The sequence below is a fragment of the Notamacropus eugenii genome, chromosome 5, assembly GCF_028372415.1.
Source record: "Notamacropus eugenii isolate mMacEug1 chromosome 5, mMacEug1.pri_v2, whole genome shotgun sequence".
In the NCBI taxonomy this organism is placed as follows: domain Eukaryota; kingdom Metazoa; phylum Chordata; class Mammalia; order Diprotodontia; family Macropodidae; genus Notamacropus; species Notamacropus eugenii.
Genome location: NC_092876.1, coordinates 20,919,944 through 20,945,411, shown reverse-complemented (window position 1 = coordinate 20,945,411; position 25,468 = coordinate 20,919,944). Strand labels below are relative to the sequence as shown.

At 40.0% G+C, this 25,468-nt stretch overlaps 1 protein-coding gene across 1 annotated transcript; it reads right to left on the bottom strand.

Annotated features, from left to right (window-relative positions):
- Positions 1-1,476: 1,476 nt before the first annotated feature.
- LOC140508349 (uncharacterized) lies at positions 1,477-25,042 on the bottom strand. The gene is made up of 5 exons (XM_072616196.1): positions 24,931-25,042; positions 19,538-19,625; positions 10,176-10,302; positions 7,526-7,531; positions 1,477-4,467 (listed from the first exon to the last, which is right to left on the bottom strand). The coding sequence occupies exons 2-5, from the start codon at positions 19,568-19,570 to the stop codon at positions 2,795-2,797; spliced, it is 1,839 nt and encodes a 612-aa protein (XP_072472297.1). The 5' UTR covers positions 19,571-19,625; positions 24,931-25,042; the 3' UTR covers positions 1,477-2,794.
- Positions 25,043-25,468: the final 426 nt, after the last annotated feature.

Genomic DNA, 25,468 nt, shown 5'->3' with positions numbered 1-25,468 from the left:
AGATGACTCTGGAGGAGAGAGTGAGGCTGGTGAAGTTGCACAGCCCTCCCTCACTCAAAACCAACTCAAGTGCAAGTCATGTCATCCTATCTCTGATGTCATGGTCCTCTTCAAAAATGAAGGATGAACACAAGGCTAACACATGTAAGTGACATGCCTGGGGTCACACAGCTAGTAAGGATGGGAAAGAAAAGAGATGTGCAAGGACTTCTGAGAAGAGCAAGTTAGGGATCCAAGACATAAATTATCAGTGAAGAAAAGCATGGCCTTCCTCTAGTGACTCTTCATCCCATGAATACATGCGGTGCAGTCAAGAATCCTGACTCAGAACACCTATTGAAGAGATAATTTTGTAAATTCTGGGGAATCTAAAACATCAGGGAAAGTCTAATAGATTCTGTAATTGGCCCCAAAGTTCAATATCAGAAAAAAGGAAGCTAAAACTGAGACACAAATTATGAAAAGATAAATCAGGTCTTAAAATGACAAATGAGATTTTTATCTACATGAGACTCTAAAATAATAGAACTTCTAAAGAAGTCAAGGTGAAAAGAATTTAAATATGGTGGTGCCACAATTAGACTCACACAAGACCTAGCAGGACATTAAAGGACTGCATGTCTTGGAACATAATACATGAAAAAGAAAAAGAACTGGGGTTCTGACCAAAAATATCATACCCTGCAAGGTTAAGTATTATTCTGAATGGAAAGAAAATGGACATTTGACAAATTCTCAGACTTACAAGAGTTTCTTTTTTAAAAATTCCAAACTTAATAGAAGATTTGACATACAAGACCCAAGAGAAATATAAGGTACATATCAAAGACTGATTATAAGGGATCCATTAGGACAGTTTATTTTTTATGTATATAAAATCTATGTCTAAGATTCTTATTAATAATTGGGTAGCTGATAAGATTGGGGAAAACCTAATTGGATAGGAATTTGAAAAGTAAAACCTTTTAGGAAAAGCTAAAAAGAGTATTTTATACCAATGATGTTTAAGAGGAAGAAACGATACAGAAGAATTGGATGGGGGATGAGGGCTAATACTTGTGGGAACACACACACACACGGAAGAGTATAAAAATCTTCAAAATTCAGAAAAAATAGAATGGTAGGGTCATAGGGAAGGGAGAGAGGCCAAGGGAGGGATCTATAGAGGGGAAGGGAATAGGTAAAAGGAGTGTTTAGATTTATGTGAATGCGAGGATAGGGGAGGGAATCCATGGAGGGGCTAGGCAAGTAATAGGAGGGCAACCTAGTGGGAAGAAGTAAAATACAGGAGGCAGGAGGGATAGAAAGCAAAGATATCCACAAATATAAAAAACAAAGATCAGGAGTATAATATATTTTGGAAAGTATACGTCTCTATATATGTATATATCTACAGCTATAAACATATCTAAACTTGATTGTGGGTTCCTGGAAGGTTAGGGGGAGGGGAAGAGGAACACAATTTTAAACGTGCACAGCAGAGAACCAAAGAACTCACAAGGAAGCAAAGAAAAGATGGAGAATTTTCAACACAAGGATTATTTATTTATAATACCGGCTTTCTCGAAATGAAAATTTTGTACATAACTCAATCCTCTTTTGTGTTCTGTTAGGCCCATGACATGCTTTTTTTTCTTAACGTTGTATTTAAGTTCCCATATTTAAGTTTGATATGTTTTTGGTTATTTTTTTCTAATCTGTATTTGTATTCTGGCATTTGGGCCTAAAATAAAATTTACAATAAAATTAAAAAAGAATGCAAAATAATTAACCAAATAAAATGAGAACTTTCCTGGTTTCACAACAAATATCGTTCTGTGTAAAGTGGGTATGGTTCTCATAGTGTGTGTCTATGTGTGTATATATATGTATGTATTATGTATGTATATACATATATATATTCCTTCTTTTGCCTTCATTTTCACCCCCAAACTTTCCTTCTCCTTTCTAATTCAGCTAACAAAAATCAAGATCAATACAAACTCTGCTCCAGGACCTGGTTGATGGGTGTCAAACTGTGCTCTAAGGCCCCAGTGCCCAAGTAAATTTTAATGAAGATACTAATGATAATGATAAGTAACTGTGGGGAGAAAAGCAGAGAAAAATCCTCTGAAGAAGTTTCTGTCTGTGAGGTTCCTTTGGCCTTCTTACTTAACCTCTGAAAAGATCTCCTCAGGCCTGCTGACAGTGTTCAGAGATTCTGTGAGAGGGCCTGTGCCAGCCAAAGTAATGAAACTTATGCATTAAATTTTAAAGAAGTGAGTTTCATCTGCCAATATTTAGGAAATCATGAAATTTTATCTGTTAATAATTAGCAAATAGTGAAGTTACATTTTTGAAGCAACTATTCACTGGTTGTAAACTAGAGCTCACTGTATTCACGTAAGCCTCCAGAATGTAGTATTTGTGCTGACTGTCAACCTTACCCAACATTCCACCAGCTTGCCTCCCCAACATTTCCTGGTAGTTGCTCTGTTCTACTTAGTGGATTAAAGCTTTTTAATTCCTATTAGCAATCTGTCCTCTAAATCCCACCTACAAGTGGCCAGATGTACTGCCCCTTCCTCTGGCCTCCCTATAGACAAGACCAAGGGGAAGGTTGAAAACCTATCAAATACATATTTGGATATAATTGAGAACATATGTGCATGTGATGAATTTTGATTCCAATGACTGTATTGAATGAATGGAAAGGTTAATGAATACTGCATAAAATTGAACCAATTCTGTTGAATATTATTGTCACATAAACACATTAAGCATACTCTGCCATAATATGTGATGAAGGAAGTTCCTAGGGTTTCTCCCCAGTATGAATTCTCTGATGTTTAGCAAGACTGATGCTCTGTATAAAAGCCTTTCCACATTGATTACATCCATAAGGCTTCTCTCCAGTGTGGATTCTCTGATGTTTAACAAGATGGAAGTGCATTACGAAAGTCTTTCTGCACTGATTACATCTATAAGGTTTCTCTCCAGAATGGAATTTTTGATGTGCAGCAAGATGGCCCTTGTATGTAAAAGCCTTTTCACATTGATTACATCTATAAAGTTTCTCTCCAGAATGGACTTTCTGATGTGTGGCAAGATGGCCCTTCTGTGTAAAAGCCTTTCCACATTGATTACATCTATAAGGCTTCTCTCCAGTATGGATTCTGTGATGTCTGGCAAGACTGCCGCTCTGGGTGAAAGCCTTTCCACATTGATTACATCTATAAGGTTTCTCTCCAGAATGGACTCTGTGATGTGAAGCAGCATGGACCTTCTGTGCAAAAGTCTTTCCACACTGATTACATCCATAAGGCTTCTCTCCACTGTGGATACTCTGATGTGCAATAAGCAAGTAGTTCTGTGTGAAAGCCTTTCCACATTGATTACATCTATAAGGCTTCTCTCCAGTGTGGATTCTCTGATGTACAGTGAGATAGGAGCTCACTGTGAAAGCCTTCCCACATTGATTACATCTATAAGGCTTCTCTCCAGTGTGGATTCTCTGATGTACAGTGAGATTGGAGCTCACTGTGAAAGCCTTCCCACATTGATTACATCTATAAGGCTTCTCTCCACTGTGGATTCTTTGATGTGTAATAAGTAAGGAGTTCTGTGTGAAAGCCCTTCCACATTGGTTACATTGATAAGGATTCTCTCCACTGTGGATTCTCTGATGTGCAATAAGCAAGTAGTTCTGTGTGAAAGCCTTTCTACACTGATTACATCTATAAGGTTTCTCTCCAGTGTGGAGTTTTTGATGTGCAACAAGCGAGCACTTCTGTGTGAAAGCCCTTCCACACTGGTTACATTGATAAGGATTCTCTCCACTGTGGATTCTCTGATGTGCAATAAGCAAGTAGTTCTGTGTGAAAGCCTTTCCACACTGATTACATCTATAAGGTTTCTCTCCAGTGTGCAGTTTTTGATGTGTAGCCAGATGGCCCTTCTGTGTGAAAGTCTTTCCACATTGATTACATTCATAAGGCTTCTCTCCAGTGTGGATTCTCTGATGTGCAATAAGCAAGGAGTTGTGTGTGAAAGCCCTTCCACACTGATTACATCTATAAGGTTTCTCTACAGTGTGGATTTTTTGATGTGGAGCAAGAAGGCCCTTCTGTGTGAAAATCTTTCCACACTGATTATATCCATAAGGTTTCACTCCAGTGTGGATTCCCTTCCCATGGGACTGAAAAAGCTTTCCCTCTTCAGGAAGGCATTTGCTATAATCACTATCTGGAACACAGTGATTTCCTGAGGTCATTTTCTTACAGTGATACAGCATGCAAGACTCTCTGAATTTCTTTGCAATTTCAAATTCACAGTCACTCTTTGGATTTTTAGCTAGTTTGAGAATAAAATCATGAATGTCACTCCAACTGAAGTCCCTGGGACCATCACTCATGAATCTTTGCTGGTCATGTTCTTTCAAAAAAATTCCCAGCATTGTAGTTATTTCATTTGCTTCAAAACTGGTCTCTACAACCAAAGAAAACAATTAGACACATGAAGAGGAAAAAGATATACACACATAAATACATGTAATAGCAATGGTTACTGAAAATGTTAACAGCTCATGACCCCATCACCAACAAAAATGCAACAGAACTTCATGGATGTACTCTTGGAGTAAACATGGGCGTTACATAGACTATGTCACTTTAAGGAGAAGAAACAGACAGGATGTGAAAGTGACAAAGGTGATGTGCACCACTGAGTGCTGGGCCCATCAGAGCCTAAACATTCACATTCAAGGTACGGTCACTATCAGAAGACTTGATGGCAACAGCTAAGAGTGACTATCCATAGGAGAACACTTTCTAGCTAACTTGGGAGAGAAGGCTGAGCCAAAACATAGTTTGTAACATTCCAGCATGGAAGGAGTGGTCATCTTTCAGGGACTTATCGTATAATACCATATAAACTCATCTGGGTTCTCAGAACACAAATTAAAATCAAAATTGGTTTTGATGAAAGCGGTGGGAAAATTCAGAAGGTAGTAAATAAAAAATGAGAACTTGACAGGCCTATCAGTAGGTTATTTCATCCATCTCTAAGAAGGCTGTATTTAACTCCAGCAAAAGTTAAAGGCAAGCAAAGCTTTGAGAGATTCAGGATTCCTGGCTCACTAAGAAGGCAGAAGGAATTTAGTTTTATGCTGATTCTAACAATCCAAAGCACTTTTATCATGCCCTAAAGGTAGTGTGAATTGTCCTTCATTCTCAAAGAAGACCATGCCATCAGGAAGATGACACCAAGATGTGAATTGGATTTAAGAGCTGGAAGGATGTGCCACGTCACCAGTCTGACCAGCCTCTTTCTCCTCCAGAACCATCTGGGTCCAGGGGCCAGACAGAGATCAGGACAAATGGAGATGGCTAAGACCCCTAAAGGCTATTTATGGATCAAAGACCTATCCACCTATGGTGCACCTCAACTACTCAGGGCTGATGGAACCACATGGATAAGTGATAAGGACATGATCCTGGAAAGCTGGGCTGAACATTTCCATAGCATACCCAAGAGAACATCTTTAAACCCTGCTGAAGCCACAGACCATCTACTCCATGGTTCTCAAGCTATTCCCCAACTGATGGGAAGTCCAAAAATTTACATTTCTTGTTAACAAAAAGAGAGCTACTCTATTTTAAAACAGGCATTTTTTTTTCTGTTTTCCTTAATCATCTTGCAGAACAGACCTAAGAACAGTATTACTGGACCAATGGGTAGACAGAATTTAACATCTCTTGGGGCATAATTACAGGTTGTTCTGCAAAATAGATAGATCAGGTTCTGCCAAGAATGACTAATTGTCCCAGATTTTTAATATCTCCTCCAAGATTTGTCCCTTCCCCCATCTATCTTTGTAGCCTGACAGGTATAAGAAGATATCTCAAGATTATTTTAATTAGCATTTTTATGATGAATGATTTTGAGAATTTTTCTCATATGACTGTAAATAGTGATTTCTTCAGTAAGAAACTGTCTGTTCCTAGCCCTTGACCAATTAGAGTTGGGGAATGACTCTTATTTTTTTAGATTTGACCAAATTCTTTACATATGAGATATGTAAAGACCTTTATATGAGTAACTATCCATAAATTCCCCCTCCCCCACGTGCCAAAATTTCTTCTTTCTTTCTGATTTTGGCTACATTGGTTTTGATTGTACTAAACCTTTGTAATTTAATGTAATTGAAAATTATTCATTTTGCACCTCACCATGCTATCTCGTTTATTCATAGTTTATCTCTTCCTAAGTCTGAATGGTAAGATAAGCCATCACGATCTTTAAATTTCCTGTATCTTCCTTTATATTTGGATTATATACACATTTAGGCCTTATTTTGGTAAGTGGAGTATGATATTCATCTCTGTCCAATTTCTGACAGACTACTTTCCAGCTCTCCTCCCAATTTTCACCAAATCAGTGATACTTATCACAAAAATTTATCTTCACATTTTTAAACACAAAGTTAATAATCTATTCTACTCAACGACCTTTCTATCTCCTAGGCAGCACCAGGCACTTTTAAAAATTGTCAATAATTTTTTAAAATTTCTTTCTTTTGTTTTTAACTCATGGAATAAAATAAGCATTTCTGTAACATGATATAATAAAAAAAAAAAGATCATTGCACATGAAGGAGCAAATCAATTATGTAAAACTTCCTATTCCAATAATCATTATCATGTAAATTTCTTTTTATTTCATTTCCCTCCTTCCTTTGCACTAAAGATGGCTACCATCAGATACAAACATGTACATACATGTAAAATCATTCCAAACATACTTCTATTCATCAGTTCTTTCTCTAGAGGCAGATAGCATCTTCCTTCATATGTCCTCTGTATTTTGAAGGTGTTTATAATAGCCAAAATGGCTAATTCACTCAAAGTTGTTGTTAAAAAACATTTTACTGTTACTGTATATAACATTCTCTTGGTACTGCTTTCTGTCTTCAATATTTTGTTCAAGTCTTTCCATGTTTCTTCTAAAATCATCAAGGTTATCATTTTTTGTAGCACAGTATTACTTCATCACAAATATCTACTACAACTTGGTCAGTCATTCCCCAAATGAAGGGGATCCAGTTCATTGCCAAGACAAAAAGAGCTGCTATAAATATTTGAGAATATATAGGTTTTTCACCTTTTTCCCTAATCATCTACGTAAATACAGACCCAGCAGGGGTATTGCTGGGTCACAGGATATAGGCAGTTTAATCACATTTTGGGCATAATTCCAGATTACTCTGCAAAATGGTTAAGTTCACAATTCCACCAACAATTAATTAGTATCCCAAATCCTCTCCAACATTTATCAGTGTCCCTTTCAATCATTTTAGCCAATTTGGTAGGTATAAAATGATAACTTAAGATTCCTTTAATTTATATTTCTCTACTCAATACTGATTTAGAGTATTTTTTTTTGTATGACTATAAATTATTTGAATTTTTCCATTAGAAAACTGCTTGTCCAAACACTTTGACCATTGATCAATTAGGGAATGACTTAAAATCTTATAGATTTTTACCAAGATCTTTGTATATTTTGTATATTTGAGATATGAAAACATTTTCTGAGAAACCTTACCTAATATTCTCCCCTCACCCCATTTTTCTATTATCCTTCTGATCTTGGTTACACTGCTCTTATGTGTACAAAACATTTTTAATTTATTGTAATCATATATCCATGTCACATCTAATTATCTTTTAGTTCTCATTTATTCATAAATTGTTCACCTGTCCAATAAGGCTGATAGGTAACATGTTCCATGATCTTCAAATTTCCTTACAATATCTCTCTTGCAATTTAGATCATGTATCCATTTTGACCTTATCTTGATAAATTCTAAAATGTTAGTGGGTGCCCAATTTCTGTCACACTTCTTTCCAGCTTTCCCAACAAATTTCCCTAAATAATGAATTCTTGCTTCAAAATCTTGTCTTTACACTTCTCAAATAGATGGTAACTATTTATTTCCTACTGTATGTAAATTGTACATCTCCTCTGTTCTAATACACTACTTTTCTAGAGAGCTTTGATAATTACTGCCTTATAATACAGTTGAAGATCAAGTTCTACCAAATTTCTTTCCTTCACATTATTTTTTCTTCCTTTCATAGTTTTGACTTTTTGTTGTTTCAAATGAGTTTTTTTTAATTATCTTTTCTAACTAAGTAAAATAAGGTTTTGGTCATTTCACTGGGATGGCACTGAAGGGTATGAATTAATTTAGAGCAGGGGTGGAGAACCTATGGTCTTCTAGGTATTTGAGTAAATTTGACTGCATCCAAATTTTATATAAATCCTTTAATTAAGGATATTTGTTTTGTGAAGTTGGATCAGTGAAAGGGCTACACTCGAGGGAGGACCCCAGGGACACATTGGGCCTTAAGGTCACAGATTCCTTACTCCTGGTCTAGATTTATTTTAATTAAGGTATCTTTTACTTTGCTAATATAATTGTTTCAACTAATTTTTTAATTGAGTCTTCAGGATTTTCCATGGATTTCACCATATCATCTACAAAGAGATATTTTTATTATCTCATTGCCTAATCTCATTCCATCTGTTTCTTTTCTTATTTCTATTCAAGGATTTTCAATATAATATTGGTGACAATGGCCATTCTCATTGATCACTGGATCTTACTGGGAAAGCTGCTAACTTCTCCAAATTATAAGTAACTCTTGCTGACAGTTAATATGTGAGTTTTTTAAATCAATTTAAGGAAAAAAATCCATTTCCCCTAATAGAAATGAACACTTCCTTTGATCAAAAGCTTATTCTTCAGCTATTGATATATTCATGATTCTTATTAATGATGTAACAGATCATGTGTATAATTTTCCTTAGGTAAAACCATTCCTGCCTTCCCTGTATAAGTTCCAGTTGGTAACAATGTAAATTCTTTGCGTTTGGCATCCATAGACGTTAATGAAATTGCTCTATAACGATCTCTTTTTTATTCTTCCAGATTTGATTATTAATATCATATTTGTTTCATGAAATGAGTTTGGTAGTTTTTTTCCAAATCATTTATTTAATACCTGAATTACCTGACTTTTAAAGGTTTGGTTGGATAGAATTCCCTTGCAAATCCTTCTGCTCTGCTTCTTAAATCTTAGGAAGCTCATTTGTGACCAGTTCAATCTCTTTTTCTAAAAGAAGATGATTTAGATATTTTATTTTTTTCCTGTTAATTCCATGAGAATAAAGTTGCAGCATGAGTAGCCATCCCCTCTCATCTGCTCCCTCTGTCTTACATCTTCCCTTTAGGACTTGTTAGTATGTACTAACTTCTCCATTTTACCTGTACCTAGCCAACTTTGTTTTTTAGAATCAACCCATCATACTCAACACAGATGAAACTTTTCTTTCAAACTCCCTAAGGAATGATGGCATTATTAAAGTTACTGATAACATTTTCACATGTAAAAAGTAAACAGTTTGACCTTGCTGAGAGCCTTATAATGGATCTTTAAAGTTTATCTTATGTTTCTCCTGGATTTTCCACGTCCAATAATCCACTGACTTCTGCTCTTCTACTCAAATACCTGAATGTCTTTTACTTCATTAAATGTCCTTTTTTTTTCCATTCAGGATTATATTCAGCTGTGCTGTGCTTTTGGTTACTACTCCAGCTCCCTTACTCTATGAAATACAACGTGCCTAGCCCTATGGTCTTTTAATGTAGAAAATCTATTCTTGTGTTATCTAGCTGTTGATAACTAGTGTTGATTCTAGCTCCACAGTACCTACATTGTGATTTTCTTGTTGCTTCTAGCATTTTCTATTTAACTTGGGAGCTTTGAAACTTGGCTATAATGTGCCTGTAAGTTTTCATTTTGGTATCTCTTTCAGGGGGTGAACAGTAAATTTCTTCCTGTTTTTACTTTATTTCTTATTCTTTAACTTGAGGTGCATTTTCCTTAAATGTCACTTTTTTCCAGTAAAAATAAATTCAAATCTTAATCTACAGGTATCTGACTGATAGTAAGTAATTTAACTTGAAAATGCTGAAAGCCATGTATGAACTATAGAGAACTGGTATACACAGATGACTATGTACTCAAGGCAGCTTCTGAGGCTGAGATGTAAGAGTATGAATCCATTCTCTGCCACTTGTTGCTCATTTTGTACTGACAACACCAAGAAAAGAAAGAAAATGTCCTCACCCAGGGACAGCTGGTTCTGGATATTCTCCAGCATGACCTCCTTGTATAGCTCTTTCTGAGACTGGTCCAAGAGGCACCACTCCTCCTCAGTGAAGTCCACAACCACATCCTTGAATGTCACCAGCTCCTAAATCATCAGAAGTCACATGATTAAGAGCTCAAAGAAAGACTCAACAATTCATCTAGCCCAAACCTCCTCAACTTGGAAGAGGAAAATGCAGCCCAGAGAAGGACTTTGCCAGAAAAGGACAATTCATGTAACCCTTATGATTGTCAGAGACAATATTTGAGACCAGTCATTAAGAGCCCAATTAAATATTAAGAAAAGCATTTTCTATTTGAAATAAGAATCATGATGGAATCATAAAAGCTAGAAAATCTCTTGCTATACAATTCTTAGCCCAATGGAATTAGGAAAAAGGCAAGTACTCCATCAGTGAGGTATAAGATTATGTGGAGAAGGTCTGAGCCAAATAATTGAGTCAAATCAGAAATTCACCTGAGCTCTCCCCCAAACCCTTTAAATACCTCTAAAAAGTGACTGAACAAATTCTAGAGCAGCAGCACCCACAAAGAGACAGAGTGAAGCAGATGTCCAGCCCAAGACAACATGGAAGATCAACAGGAAGGGTCTGTTGTACTGGACTAAGAGAGGAGAGCAGCCTATCCTAGGCCATACCAGCACAAAACTGGCCTCAGGAAAGCTGGAACAGGCCTTGGTTACCTGCATCACTGGGAGCAGTGACAATTTCTTGACTTACCAGCCCAGGTTCCAGAGACGAGTAGAAGGTCAGCAGAAGGCATGTGTGGGAACTGGGTCAGAGAGAAGTGCAATCCAGCACAGGTTGTCCAGTATACCTGGTAGGAGCAAGCCTTGGGAGTGACTGAATCAGCTGTGGAAGCAGCAACAGTGGCTACTCCTTTAGTTATCAGCCCATAGATGGAATGTTTGAAAGTCACTTTTTTCAGCTTCCAAGAGCCAAGATGATGGAGTAAGCAATAAGATGCTCTCACCCTCCCTGACTGAACATGAAAAGCCCAGAGAATATTGCCCCAGGAAAGATCGTGGAATAGTGGAGCCAGCAGAAAGATGAGGTGCAGCAGGCTTTTTGTACCGTAGACTAGGGGGATTAATGGGAAATATCCCTCCTGCTGTGGGTGAAGAGAACCAAAAAAGGATGGGAAGTGTCCCAGCAGACAGTGGCAAGCCCTCCTTAGGGAAACAGGGGAGAGATCCTAAGCCCCAGGATTGTGGAACAAGTAAGTGCCAACACCAGGCACACACCAGCCACTACCAGCAGCTCCAACTTAGCACCAGGTAAACTATCAAATCACTAGAGTTTGCAACTACCAGCACCTGAGACCCCAGCACACAAAACCTGTAACCAGGCCCCTAGCCCCTGACAGAAGAAGCCTGGGACAGTGCCCCCTATGCCGCAAAAGCAGAGGTGAACTTACCAAGCCAGAAAAAGGCAAACAACATGAACAAAAAGCAACAAGAAAAGCAATGATTGTAAATAAAGAAGTACCTTGGTGACAGGGAAGATCAAAGAATAAATTTAGGAGAGGACAACACTGATAATTCACCCACATCTGAACCTTTAAAGGGGAGTATGTACTGATCTCAAGACCAAAAAGCCTTCTTGGAACAACTCAGGAAGGATTTCAAAAGTCAACTAAGAGAGGTAGAAAATAACTGAATGATTCCATTTACAATACAGTTGACAAAATGGAAAGAAAGTACACTGAAGATAACAACCCCTTCAAAAGGAGAACTGGCCAAATGGAAAAGGAGGTACTTAAACACTAGCTGGAGAAAACAATTCATTAAAAATTAGAATTGGGTAAGTGGGAGCTAATGGCTCTATGAGTCATCAATAATCAGTCAGCCAAAAAAATTAAAGGAATGAAAAAAGTAGAAGAAAATGTAAAATTTCTCATTGGAAAAACAATGGACCTGGAAAATAGATCCGGGAGAGATAATTTAAGAATTGTTGGTCTACCTAAAAGTCATGATTAAAAAAAAAAAGGCCTGGACAGCATCTTTCAAGAAATGGAGAAGGAAAACTGTCCTGTGGTCTGAGAAGTAGAAGGTAAAATCATCATCAAAAGAATGCATCAATTGCCTCCTGAAGGAGATCCCAGGCTGAAAATCACAAAGAATATTGTACCCAAATTCCAGAATTAACAGGTCAAGTAGAAAATATTGCAAGCAGCCAGAAACAATTCAAATATCATGCAAACACAGTCAGGATTACACAGGACCTAGCACCTTCTACATTGAAAGATAAGAGGAATTGGAATATGGTATTCCATCAGGCAAAAGAGCTTGGATTACAACCAAGAATCAACTACCCAGCAAAAATGAGCATACTGGTTTAAGGGAGTAATTTTGCAAATTCAATAAAATAGAGGACTTCCAGACTTTCCTGGTGAAATGACCAGAGCTCAATGGAAAATATGACACTCAAATACAAAACTAAAGAGAGACACCAAAAGTACACAGAAAAGGAAGAAGAAAACATGTTATCCAATGAGGACAAACTGCATCCTTCCATGGAAAGATGATACATAAAACTCTTGAGAACTGTATCTTTATTAAGACATTTAGAAGGGATACATATAGATAGAGGGGATGGGTTTAAGTTGACTTTAAACTAATGATAAAAAATCAAATTAAGGAGTTTTAATGGGAGAAGAGGAAAGGAAAGAGACAAAAAAAGGATAAATTACATCACACGATGAGGCAGGAAGGGAGATGCGCATTGTTTGAACCATACTCTGATCAGATACGACTCAAGGAGGGAATAACATACTCAGATATAGAAATCTAACTTATCCTATAGGCAGTAAGAGGGGAAAGGGAAGGAAAGTGAGGAAAAAGTTAGGGAAGAAATAGTGAAGGAAAAGGGAAAGAAATGGGAGGGGGACTGACAGAAGGAAGGAGATTGAAGTGGGTGAGATTAATATATTGGGAGGAGAAAGGGAGAGATGGAATGGGGCAAATTATCTCTCAAAAAAGAGGCAGGAAAAAGTTTTTCAATGGAGGGGAAAAAGGGGAGGGTGGGAGGGAAAAAGTGAAGCTTACTCTCATCACATTTGGTTTAAGGAGGGAATAACATGCACACTCAATTTGGTATGGAAATGTATTTCAGAGTACAGGAAAGTAGGGGAGAACATGGTAAGTGGGGTGGGGGGGTGACAGAAGGGAGGGCAAATGGGATGAGGGAGTAATTAGAAGTAAACATTTTTGGGGAGAGGTAAGATCTAAAGAGAGAACAGAATAAATAGGGGGCAGAATAAGATGGAGGGAAATATAATTAATCTTTCATAACATGACTATTATGGAAGTCTTTTGCAAAACTACACATGTATAGCCTATGTTGAATTGCTTGCCTTCTCAGTGGAGAAGGATGGGGAGAGAGGAAGGGAGAGAAGTTGGAACTCAAAAGTTTTGGGAATAAGTGTTGAGAATTTTATTTGCATGCAACTGGGAAATAAGAAATACAGGTAATGGGGTACAGAAATCTATCTTGCCCTACAAGAAAAGACAGAAGATGGGGATAAGGAAGGAAGGGGTGTGATAGAAGGGAGGGCAGATTGGGGAAAGGGGTAATCAATGCATGGTGCTGTGGGGTGGGGGCAGGGGAAAGATAGGGAGAAAATTTGGAACTCAAAATCTTGTGGAAAGGAATGTGGAAAACAAAAAATAAATAAATTAGAAAAAAAAATTGTGCCCATAAGCACAAAGCTTTGAGTCAACTGTGTGGTATCTACAGTAGCTATTATTATGATGAAGTATCTAAGAATGTACTGCATATCCAGGTACGCCACAGTTTTTGAAATGTAACACATTGATTCAGTATTCACTTACCTTCCTAAAGGCATCAAAAATGAACACATCCAATTGTAAAAATATTTGTTGCATCTGTAACTTTCTTTCTTTACAAATATTAAGATTTCTCTGATGATAAAAATAGAAAAGTAGGCCTCATGTCATACAAATTTATTTTCTGTATTTCTCACTATGATCATAGAACAAAGAAATGTGCTCTACATTGTTTTCAAATATTTTGTCCACATGGAAACTTACAAGGGATGAGGAGAATAGGAGAATCAGGTAAAATTAGAAATGAAAGGTGTTAACAACAATGAAATGGCCTTATTTTGCTGTAGCAATATAATTACCAAGTGCAATGATTTGGTTTAATAAAACCATCTTCCAAAAACTGGTGATGTGTATTTTTAGCCATAATATGTCCTAAACTAATGCATTCCTCCCTTTTCTGCTGTTGTGTATTGCATTGGGTCAGATAAGGATTCCAACATTTCAAAATGTACCAATCAGTATAAACATATTGATGTCTTAACAGATAATAAAAAATGCATTTTTCCCTGAAAAGAAAAAAAAATTCAAATTAAATTAAAGTACTGCTGTAAACAAAAAAAAGAAGGTAAGGAGGTGAACAGAATTTTAGAAAAGTTAGGTATGTCAGACCTCTGGAGAAAATTGAATGGGGATATAATGCAATATAATTTTCCTCAGCAGTATTTGGCACCTACACAAAAACTGATCATATAGTACAGAATAAAAACCTCACAATCCAATGAAGAAAGGCAGAAATATGAAATGCACCTTTCTCAGGTCATGATGGAATAAAAATTATATGTAATGAGACTAAAAATTAATGGGAAACTAAATAATCTAATCAAAAAATGAGTGGATCAATCAACAAAGCATAGAAACAATGAATAATTTCATACAAGAAAATTACAATAATGAGACAATGTAGCAAAACTTAAGGGATACAGTGAAAGGAGTTCTTAGAACTTCTTTTATATCTCTAAATGCTTACAAAACTAAAATAGAAAAAGAATTCTATAGCCAGAAAAAGAACAAATTAAAAATCTCCAACTAAATACCAATTGAGAAATATTTATAACCCAAAGAGATGACTAAAATTAAAATCAAGAAAACTGTTGAACCAGTAATAAAACTAAGAGCTGGTTTTATGGAAAAATCAATAAAATACAAGAACCTTTGGTGAATTTGATTTAAAAAAAGATACCTAGGTGACACAATGAACAGAGCACTGGCCCTGGAGTCAGGAAGACCTGAATTCAAACGTGGCCTCAGACACTTGACACACTTACTAGCAGTGTGACCCTGAGCAAGTCACTTAACCCCATTTGCCTTGCCTGCCCCCCTCCAAAAAAAAAAAGGAAAAGGATAAATTTAACACTAATGAAGAGGAAATTAAAAAAATAATTAGGAACTATTTTGCTCAACTGCAAGCCAGCACTAGAAATACTAGTTTTAGCAATAAGACAAGAATTAGTTGAATTAATTGAAGGAATTAGAATAGGCAAAGAAACAAAGCTATCACTCTTTGCAGATGATAGGATGATATACTTAGAGAAGCATAGGGAATCAAGTACAAAACTACTTGAAATAATAAACAGCTTTAGCAAAGTTTCAAGATATAAACCGACATAAATCAATGGCATTTCTGTATATTACTAGCAAAACCCAAGAGCAAGAGATAGAAAGAAAAATTCCATTGAAAGTTACCATAGACATCATGAAATATTTGGGAGTCGACCTGCCAAACCCAGAACTATATGAACACAATTACAAAACACTTTTCACGCAAACAAGTCATTTCTAATAACTGAGAAAATATCACTTCTTATGGGTAGGCTGAACTAATATAACAACAATGATAATTCTATGTAATTTATTTATTCAGTGTCATACCAATCAAATGACCAAAACTTATTTTACAGAGCTATCAAAAATATTACAATTCACCTGGAAGAACAAAAGGTTCAGAACATGAAGTGAATTAATGAAAAGAAATGCTAAGGAAGGTGGCCTAGCCATACCAGATATGAAATTGTATTATAAAGCAGCAACCATCAAAACTACTTGGTACTGGCCAAGAAATAGAGCGGTAGATAAGCAGAATAGGTTAGGTACACAAGACAAAGTAGTCAGTGACTGTAGTAATCTACTGTTTGATAAACCCAAAGATCCATTTCAGGGATAAAAAAATCACTATTTGACAAAAAACTGCTGAGAAAACTGGAAAAGAGGATGGCAGGAACTGGGCATAGACTAACATCTTAAAGCATATACCAAAATAAAATCCAAATGGGTACATGATTTCGATGTAAAGGCTCATACTATAAGCAAATTAGGAGAGCATGGAATAGTTTATGTGTCAGACTTATGGAGAATGGAGAAAGTGATGACCAAACAAGAAATAGAGAAGATTATGAAATGCAAAATGGATAATTTTGATTACATTAAATTAAAAAGGTTTTGCACAAACAAAAGCACCACAGACAAAATTAGGAGGGAAGCAGAAAGGGAAACAATTTTTACAATAAGTATTTCTGATAAAGGCCTCATTTCTAAAATATATACTAAAGTGAGTCAAATTTATCAGAATACAAGTCATTCCCCAATTCATAAATGGTCAAAGGTATGAAGAGGCAGTTTTTGGAGGAAGAAATTAAAACTATCTACAGTCATATGAAAAAATGCTCTAAATCACTATTGATTAGAGAAATGCAAATTAAAACAACTCTTAGGTACTACATCCCACCTCTCACATTGCTAACATGACAAAACAGGAAAACTGTAAATACTAGCAATGTTGGAAAATGGTAACACTAATGCATTTTTGGTGGAGTTGTTAACTGATGCCACAATTCTGGATCTAAAAAAGTGCACATCCTTTGACCTAGCAATGCCACTTCTAGAGCTGTATCCCAAAAATATCAGCCTAATGGGAAAAGGCCTAACATACTGAAAATTGAAGGGATGCCCATCAACTGGGGAATAACTGAACAAGTTGTGGTATATGAATGTAATGAAATACTATTGTGCTCTAACAAATGATAAGCAGGCAGACTTCAGAAAAATCTGGAAAGACTTCTATGCACTGATACTGAGTGATATGAGCAGAACCAGGAGAACACTGGAAACATTACAAGCAATATTGTATAATAGCTAGCTTTGGGAGACTTAACTCTTCTCACCACAGCAAAGAACTAAGACAATCCCCAAAGACTCATGATGCAAAATGCTTTTCATATCCATAGAAAGAACTATGGAGTCTGACTGCAGATGGAAGCAGACTATTTGCTCCTTTTTTCTTTTGTTGTTTTGTTTCTTCTTTCTTCTGGTTCCTCCCATTCATTCTAATACATCTTGTTAACATAACTAATGTAAAAATGTTTAATATGAATATGTATGTAGTATATGTAGAGGATACATCAGATCCCACAGCATCTTAGGGAAGGAGGAGAGGAGGGAAGTAGAGAAAAATAACTCAAAAAGTTATGAAAGGGAATGGTGAAGACCAAAAATAAATAAAATAATTTAAAAAAAGAATCTGGAGAAGAGATAATGTCATCTGAAATTCCTCCCCACAAGTGTCCATACCAACACATCAAGAAAATTCAATGAAGACTTTGTGAGAAGCTGGGAAGTAGTGTGTATTCTTGTGTACGTGTGTGTATGTGGGGGTGGACAATGGACAGCAATTACTGAGGAAAAACAAGGAAAAAGGAATGATCTGGTAAATTTCCTAACTGAAAAACATTCTTAACTAGATGAAAGTATGAATAGGATTCTAAAGAGAGATCACTCACAAACTAGCCTCAAGTGAGTGGAATGAAACTGTTCCCAACCAAGTGAAGAAGAGTTCTCTATTTTTATACTGAGGGGTTGAGAGGACACTGGCTATGACTTGTCAGTCAAAAGCATCTGCTGCCATTGCTTTATCAATGCTTGCAATTGTTCAAGGAATATATTCATTCATTATATTATTTAATTATAGAGAAATAAAAGTAACCATGTGGGGAAGGAGGCTTCCTTGATTCAGTAAAAATATAATGTTTTATGAGCTGGTGTTGGAGACTGAGCTCATGCATAAGAGACACTGACACTATTAATGAAAAATGATTTCAACACACCACTGGAATGCAAGAACGCTGGGGAACAAGAGTCAAGAGGCAGACAGAGGGATATCATACAAGAGAGTGGCCATATCTGTAAAGCCTTTGATAGTTGGGAGGGCTCATCTATTTGTCCCATCTGTTACATGTAAAACACATGTTCAGCCAATGAACATGGCATTCCACGTTCTTCCATCTCACTTCCATTTCCAGCAGAAGGATGAGTCACTTTTTCAGCTTTTCTATTATTTTAGACCAATTCTCTCTCATGTGGATAAAAATCTCTTTTCACTTTTGTCATTTTGATTTTGTTGAAAACATTTACCTTCTATTCATAACCTATATTTTACTTTTATTTCCTTTGTGTCAATAATTGAACTTTTGAGCCATTAAAGATAAACTGTCTCCTTTTCCTAAAAAGGTACCCTTTCCTCTCTCTGTTCCCTGACCTGATCTTACCCAGCACTTCTTTGTAAGCCTGCTCACAAGACCCCACAGATTCTACCCAAAGGATGAGTCCTACAGCTCAGGAGAAGTGTATCTCCATGTCCTCTGTGGAACTCTTGAGACACACATGTCCATCACCTACTCCTGGAGTGTCTCACAGTCTTGAGTGGATAAATGAACCACTGTTCACTGTCTGTCTGTGACCTGTGCTCCCTTATTCTGTCTATCCCTAGCAAGAACCCGGACAATTCTCACAACAGGATCTAAGGAGATAAAATTTATATCACATAGCACACACCATAGAACCAGCCTCTTAACGCTTTCCAGTCTTCTTATACCTTGGTCCTCTTCTCCTCTCTGACCCAGGAACACTGGTCTGCTGGGTGATTCCAGACCATGACCCTCCATCCCCTGACCCTGCGTCTTCCCAAGGGATGTCTCTCCCCCTGACCTGAGCCTCCTGGCTTCCTTCTTAACTCAGGTAACATCTCACCTGAAAACAAGGAAGCTTTTCCTAGTCACTGACTCTGTGAGAACTTTCCCTCTCAGGGTGCCTCCCACTCATACTGTACAGAGCTTGTTTGGACACAGGTGCTGATATATTCTCTGCCCCATGAGACTGTGAGATCCTTGAGAGCAGGGACTGTGATTTTGTAAAACTTCCTTTGCATCCCCAGGAAGCTGGCACAGTGGCTGGCACAGAGGATCCACTTCCTAAATAATTATTGACTTGACCTAAGAAATGATAAATGGGAGGGATTCAGAGAGACCTGGGAAGATTTGCGTAGCCTGAGGCAGGAGGTCATGAGCAAAACCAGGAGGACAATTTCTCCTCTGTTGACAGCACTGCCAAGGACAACCTGTGTCTAACAGGATAAAGCTTCCTTGACTCTCTTGGATTCCAGGTTTGTTGATGCTGGTCAGGTCTCTGGAAGGACTGTACTCACCTGGGATGAAGATCTCTGGGTGCCAGGAGCCATTTCCTCTGGGTCTGGGCTCAGTCCTAGGAAAAGGCTTTGGTGTCTGCAAGCTGACCTAAGGAGGAAGAAGAATCTCAGAGGAGGATAGGCAGTGTCTTTGCCTTCTCTTCCCAGGGTGGATGCTGACCTGCCAGGAATGACACAGGGTGAGCTCCCAGAGCAGTTACAAAGGCCCTGCTCTGCCCTCAGGGGAGAGACTCCACCTCAGGAGGAGGGCAGCAGGGAGGCTGAGGCTTGGAAATGACCTTGGTCTGAGCAGAAAGAAGACTTGCCACCCTCTCTTTCCCTTTGCCATCCTTCTTATGTCCCTCTGCCATCCTTCTGCAGAGACTAGAAGGGGCTTGGGATCCCAGATGGGATGAGACCAGGCAGAGCTTCAGTGATCCGTGTAAGAGCTTTGCCTCTAAATGATACTATAGGTCAGATATGGGGTCAGACAACTGTAACCCATTGGTGTAACTGGGGATCGCACCCTAGAATCTTTGGGATGTGACAGGGAGCCTGGAGAAGTAGCAGAGGCAACCCTCAGAGCCAGGATTTTGAGGGTTTTCTTAGAAGAAATACTGAAGGGGTTTGCCCTGTTCTCCAGCTGAGGAAACTACACCTAAACAGGGTGAAGTGACTCCTCCATGATCATCCAGCGAGGAGGTATTTGAAGACAGATTTGAATTCAGGAAGATGTGTCTTCCTGACTTCAGGCTAGGTGCTCTATCTACTAGTACCACCTAATTACCCAGGATTTATTGGTGAATAAATGCATGCAGCCAAAGGATGAATTTCATACTAGCCATGGGTACAAGTCATGTCCTTTATGGCACTGGCTGATGGTCTCTATCTCCTTTACAAGGAGAGGACCATAATACCAGAAGGTTCTGAAGAAGATCAACTAGGCAACCTGACTGACCTTCCCAGGGACCTCCCTTTTGTCACTCTAGTGACACTGCCATCAGTGTGTGTGTGTGGGGGGGGTCTGAGACCCCAGACTCAAAACTCTTGTCCCGCAAGAGTCTCGATCTAGTGAGTAATGAATGAGGTGGGAGGCAAGGTGGCAATCAACTCCATTTATTCCAGCTAGCTCACACAGTTTTATAGCCTTGGTTACACAAGTATACATTGCAAGCCTATTACATAACTGATTCCCTTATACGGATAGCTTCTTCACTCTATACCTGGAACTGCCACATTGTCAACACGGGCAAGACCCTTCCTCCTAGCACCATCCTGTTCCACCCCTACCGACAAGCCCCTAGTTCACCTAGGCAGGCTCGCAGTGTGGCATCCAGAAATGGGCAGTGGTCGGCTCTAACTCGCCGTGTCACGTGCGTGTCACAGAATTAGAGAGAATGAGATAGACAGAGTTACAGTCTGTGCCTGGGCCTTCTGACAGTCTGTTGAAGACTGTAAATCAAGTGCTCATAAATCCTGCCTGTGTGACTCTGGACATGTCGCTAGACTTACTGGTCTCACTTTCCTCAGATATCAAGTGGGGAGAATAATGGCACCTCCCCCCAAAGGTTGCTGTGACGATTCCATTGGTCAAGTGCTTGGTAGTGCCAGGCCCATGAGTATAATCTAAATGCTACCTTTTATTATTTGTATTTCTCTCCAGGAGGTTCATGGGAACTCTGAGCTAAAGAATTCCCCAACACTAACCTCAACTTGCATCTCCTTTCCACCCCAGTGCAGTGTTTGGAACCTACACAGGAAGACACTGAGGCTAAAAGATCAAGTGACCAAGGTATCTGAGGAAGTGTTTGAACTCAGGTCTAGCTGACTAAGGTCCAGCACTACCCACTGCACCACGTGGCTACTTCCCTTCATGGAGATGACAGAGTAGGTTACAAAAAAGCAGGGCCAGGGAGGGAGAGTTAACTCCATGTGGAAGGAGGTGGGAGAGGAGAAAAGGAGACCAGATCAGACCACAGGAAGGACTTTCTAAGGACATATGGATCCCTTAGTTATCAAACAGGCAGGAGGAGATTCAGGAAAAGAGAATCTCCCAGAACAAGTGTTTATTCAACGTAGTGATGGCTGAGCATAACAATAGCTACAGGGAAGTCAGGAAAAAGCCAAAGAAAGGGAGAGGGTCTTTAGTAATAAGGAGACCATGACTTTCAGAAGAGTGAATGAGACCTGATTTGCAGGAGGTGGAGAAGGGAGGGAAGGGGGTGGGAAAAGGAGAGACCATCCATACTAGGAACTTGTTCTTTTACTTTTTTTGAGGAACACAATGGTTAAGTCACTAGCTCAAGGTCACAAGTAGTGTCTGAGGCCATCTTTGAACTCAGATGCCCCTGGCACTAAGCCCTTGCTGTGGTCACTGCCCTACCAGCTGCCTCACACACGGAGGTTGAGGCTTTCTGGTTAAGCATTTGCCAGTGAAAGGAAGGAAAAAGCATAAGCTTAGGGATGAGAGGGCTAAAGGAAGTGTTTTAAAGATGGGGGAGATGTGGGCATTTCATATTTTGAGTTAGCTCTTCAGTCAACTGAGTGCTACAAACCACCACTTTAACTTTTCTGGGCAGAGACACTGGAGTGCCTTGGCATTTCCTTCTCCAGTTCCTTTTGCAGATGAGGAAACTAAAGAAAACAGAGTTAGGTGACTTGCCCAGGGTCACACAACCAGTAAGTGTTCTTCCACTAGATTTGAACTCAGGACAGTGAGTCTTCCACACAAGGGCCTCTGTCCATTTCTCTATCAACTTGCCCAGCAGGAAAAAAGACCCGAGTTCAAATTCCACCAAGGTATTGCACTCCTCTATAGCAATACAGCCTTTGTAACAGAGAACAAGACTTTTGCAAACCCTATGCCCTGTACAAATGAGATAGTATGTCATCTAATCTAAGCCCTTAATTCCTCAGATTGGAAAATGAGAACCCTTGAGATGGAATACAAGTGAGCTGCAGACCTCTCAATCCTTTTATTATTCCCCTTTCAGACACAAGACTCCTAAAACGCCAGCCTTTCTAGCCCTTCTCCACACTAAGACAAAACAGAAAACTATCCCCAGGTTCTGCTCCCTACAGCCAGAAAGGCTCCTCCCTTCCCCCTCAACATTAGCATCCTTCAGGATGGCGCTCAAATCCTCCTTTCTTCAGGCTTGCCCTGGTTTTCTTCCTCCATCCCCAGCTGCTAGAGCCTTCCTCAGAGATTACCTTCCATGTGTCTCCTCTGTCTCTACAGGCTTCATTAAAGCAATTCTTCAATTGTTATGAGTGGAGCCAGAGTCCAAGTCAGGAGGGCCAGGATCCAAGCCCTGCCTCAGCCCAGGCTGGCAGAGACACCTTCAGCAAGTCACTGAGAAGAGATTAATGACCTGCAATATTTCCAAGATCCAGGCCAGTTCTGATATTCAGACATCTGGGATCATCTCCCAGAAGACAGGCACTCCACCCCCAGAGATCTCCCAATATTCATAAATTATGTAGCAACCCCCACAGCATTCCTATAGAGGGTTAACTCCCCCAGGGCATTTTTCTCTCCCCAGAAATTAACTGGCAGACCAAGGAACTTTGTAAGAAAAGTGGGAGGAGGAACGGATCATGGAGCTATGGACCACACAAAAGAGCAAAAACTCAGGGCTGGGGGTGGGTGGGATGCACTCAGAGAGAAGGAGGGATTTGGACAAAACTGGGGAGAACCATTAGCATTTCCTTGTCCCAGCAGATCTCCAACAAAGGCCAGAAGGCAACAGGGAGGCTCCAATGTATTTTACATATGAAAACAAAGAGACCTCAGCGGATCTGGGCTTTCAAAACTAAAAAAACTAGAATGGTAGGGCAGGGGGAGTCTGAATGAACGGCAGCCCCAAGCTCCTCCTAATCAATCCATTCTCAAGAGAAGGGGGGGTTGAGAAATGTGGATGGATGTGAGGATTCAGTAATGAAGGCCAAGAGAAATGAGGGAGGAGAAAAGGGAATTCCAGAATCTGGGGGAGTGGGAAGGGGTGTGAATTGTAACAACAATAAAAGCTAATCCAACGGAATGGGGGAAGGGTCTGAGGTGGGAGATGGGGCGATTCCCCAACCCCCACACTCCCATTCCCTCTGCAGTCCAAGGTTCAGCAAAGGAAAACATGTGGATTGTCAGGAAAGGCTTTCCAAAGGCCAGCTCCTGTAATGGGGTAGGCTAATGGGGGGCAGATCTTTGCTCTGGTGCTAGAGTCTATATCTCCTACTGCAGATACGGGCGTGGATTAAGGACAAGCTGAATAAATGACTTTTCATTCAGTCAGTCATTCACTGGGAGAGGGAGAGGAATTGAGAGCCAACTTCCAGGTCCACAGTCATTTAAGAGGCAGTCACAGATTCCTTGGCTCTGAGGATCCCAGTCCCTGCCCACTGGGCACTTAGAAGTAAAGCTGAGCTTGGTCAGAAAGGGCTCACAGCACCAAGGCTCCTAAGATCTAAGATAAGGAGGACCTTCAGGGATCACCAACTTCCATGCCCCCCTCAGACAATAAGGCTGAACAGCCAATCAATCAAAAAACATCAATTAAGCACCTATTAGGTGTTAACCTGGACAGAGTGCCTGGTCCAGAGTCAGACTTAAGAAAATATTCCAACCTCAAATACTAGCTGTGTGACCCTGGGTAAGTCCCTTAACGCTATTTGCCTCAGTTTCCTCACGGCAAAGCTCAGAGAGGTCATTGATCTCTCAAGGGTCACAGGGGCATTGAGGAACAGCCAGGAGTCCAACCTGGGTCATAGATCTATTCGGGAATTCCAAGATCATTTTCTCAAATCCTTCCAATTCTCAACATTCCTCAGTTGGGAGTTTTTTCTGTTTACTTTTTTCCGAGGAAATGCATGTATATCTGACACCTGAAAGGGGCTTAGTTAGAGATCACCAAGTCTACCCCACGTTTTATGGAGGACACTGAGGTTCAGTGACTTACCAGCCAAGGCTAAGTGGAGAGTCTGGAACCAGAACTGAGAGAATCCTCCCTCAGACAGGTCCTGGCTAAGACTGATAAAGTCACTGCCCCTCTCAAGCTCAGTGTCCTCATCTGTGAATGGGGAGAACAGCCCCTGTCTGGCAGGGCTTTTGTGAAGGTCAAAGAGATGTCACATGTAAAGCACTGCCTACCCTAGTACTGGGACCTGGGAAGCTGGATTCGAACCCAGGTCCTGATCCCAAATGCAGAGCTCTTCCCCAACTCTACCAGGCAGCCTCCCAACCTAGGGATGGGGGCAGATTGCCGGACAGTTCACTCTAGGGAGAAAGGGCGGATTTCTTGGGGAGGGGGGACCAAAAACTAAATGCTTCAGTTCCTGGTCCCGAAGTGGGGGGACAGCAGACCCTGTAGGGCTGCAAAAACCAGGGGGTGAGGGGGGGGGCACTTGAGCCCCAGACTTACTTTCTCTGGCCAAAGACTCCGGGTTGTTGGACGTCTCCTGGGTCTTGCTACGGAGCGGGGGGAAGGGAGAGACTGGCGTCCCCAGAATTTATATCCCTCCTCCCTCCGCCCCTTTGCCTCCCCAGCCAGGCCAGGTAAATATTGGCTCCTCCTAGCCCGGGGTTGGGGGGGGTGGATTAAAGGGGGAGGGCGCAAGGTCCAAGGCTCTCTGGGTCAGTTGAGTGGCCTGGGTTCAGAGCTGCCGTCCCCGCCCCAATAATGCAGAGCTGCCTCCAAGCAAAGACCCCTTCTCCTTTTGAGGTGGGGAATCTGACCCCAGACCCGCCCCCGCCCCCGACTGAGTCAGATTGAGGACTCCCCGGACCTCGGTCTGCCTCCAGCCCCTCGCCCATCTGGTCCGGCCCCAAAGGTCTGACTATGTCCTCCGCCCCACACTCAGTAAACTCCAGTGGCTCCCTATTGCTTCCAGGAACAAACACAAAATGCTCTGCTTGGCATCCAGGGCCCAGCCTAGCTTGGCTCTCTCCCACCTTACCGG

Coding starts and splice junctions, on each gene's coding strand:
- LOC140508349 (XM_072616196.1), bottom strand. CDS start 19,570: ATGGCTCCTGGCACCCAGAGATCTTCATCCCAG. Junction 10,303..19,537: donor CCCAGAGATCTTCATCCCAG/GTGAGTACAGTC, acceptor CTGATGATTTAG/GAGCTGGTGACATTCAAGGA.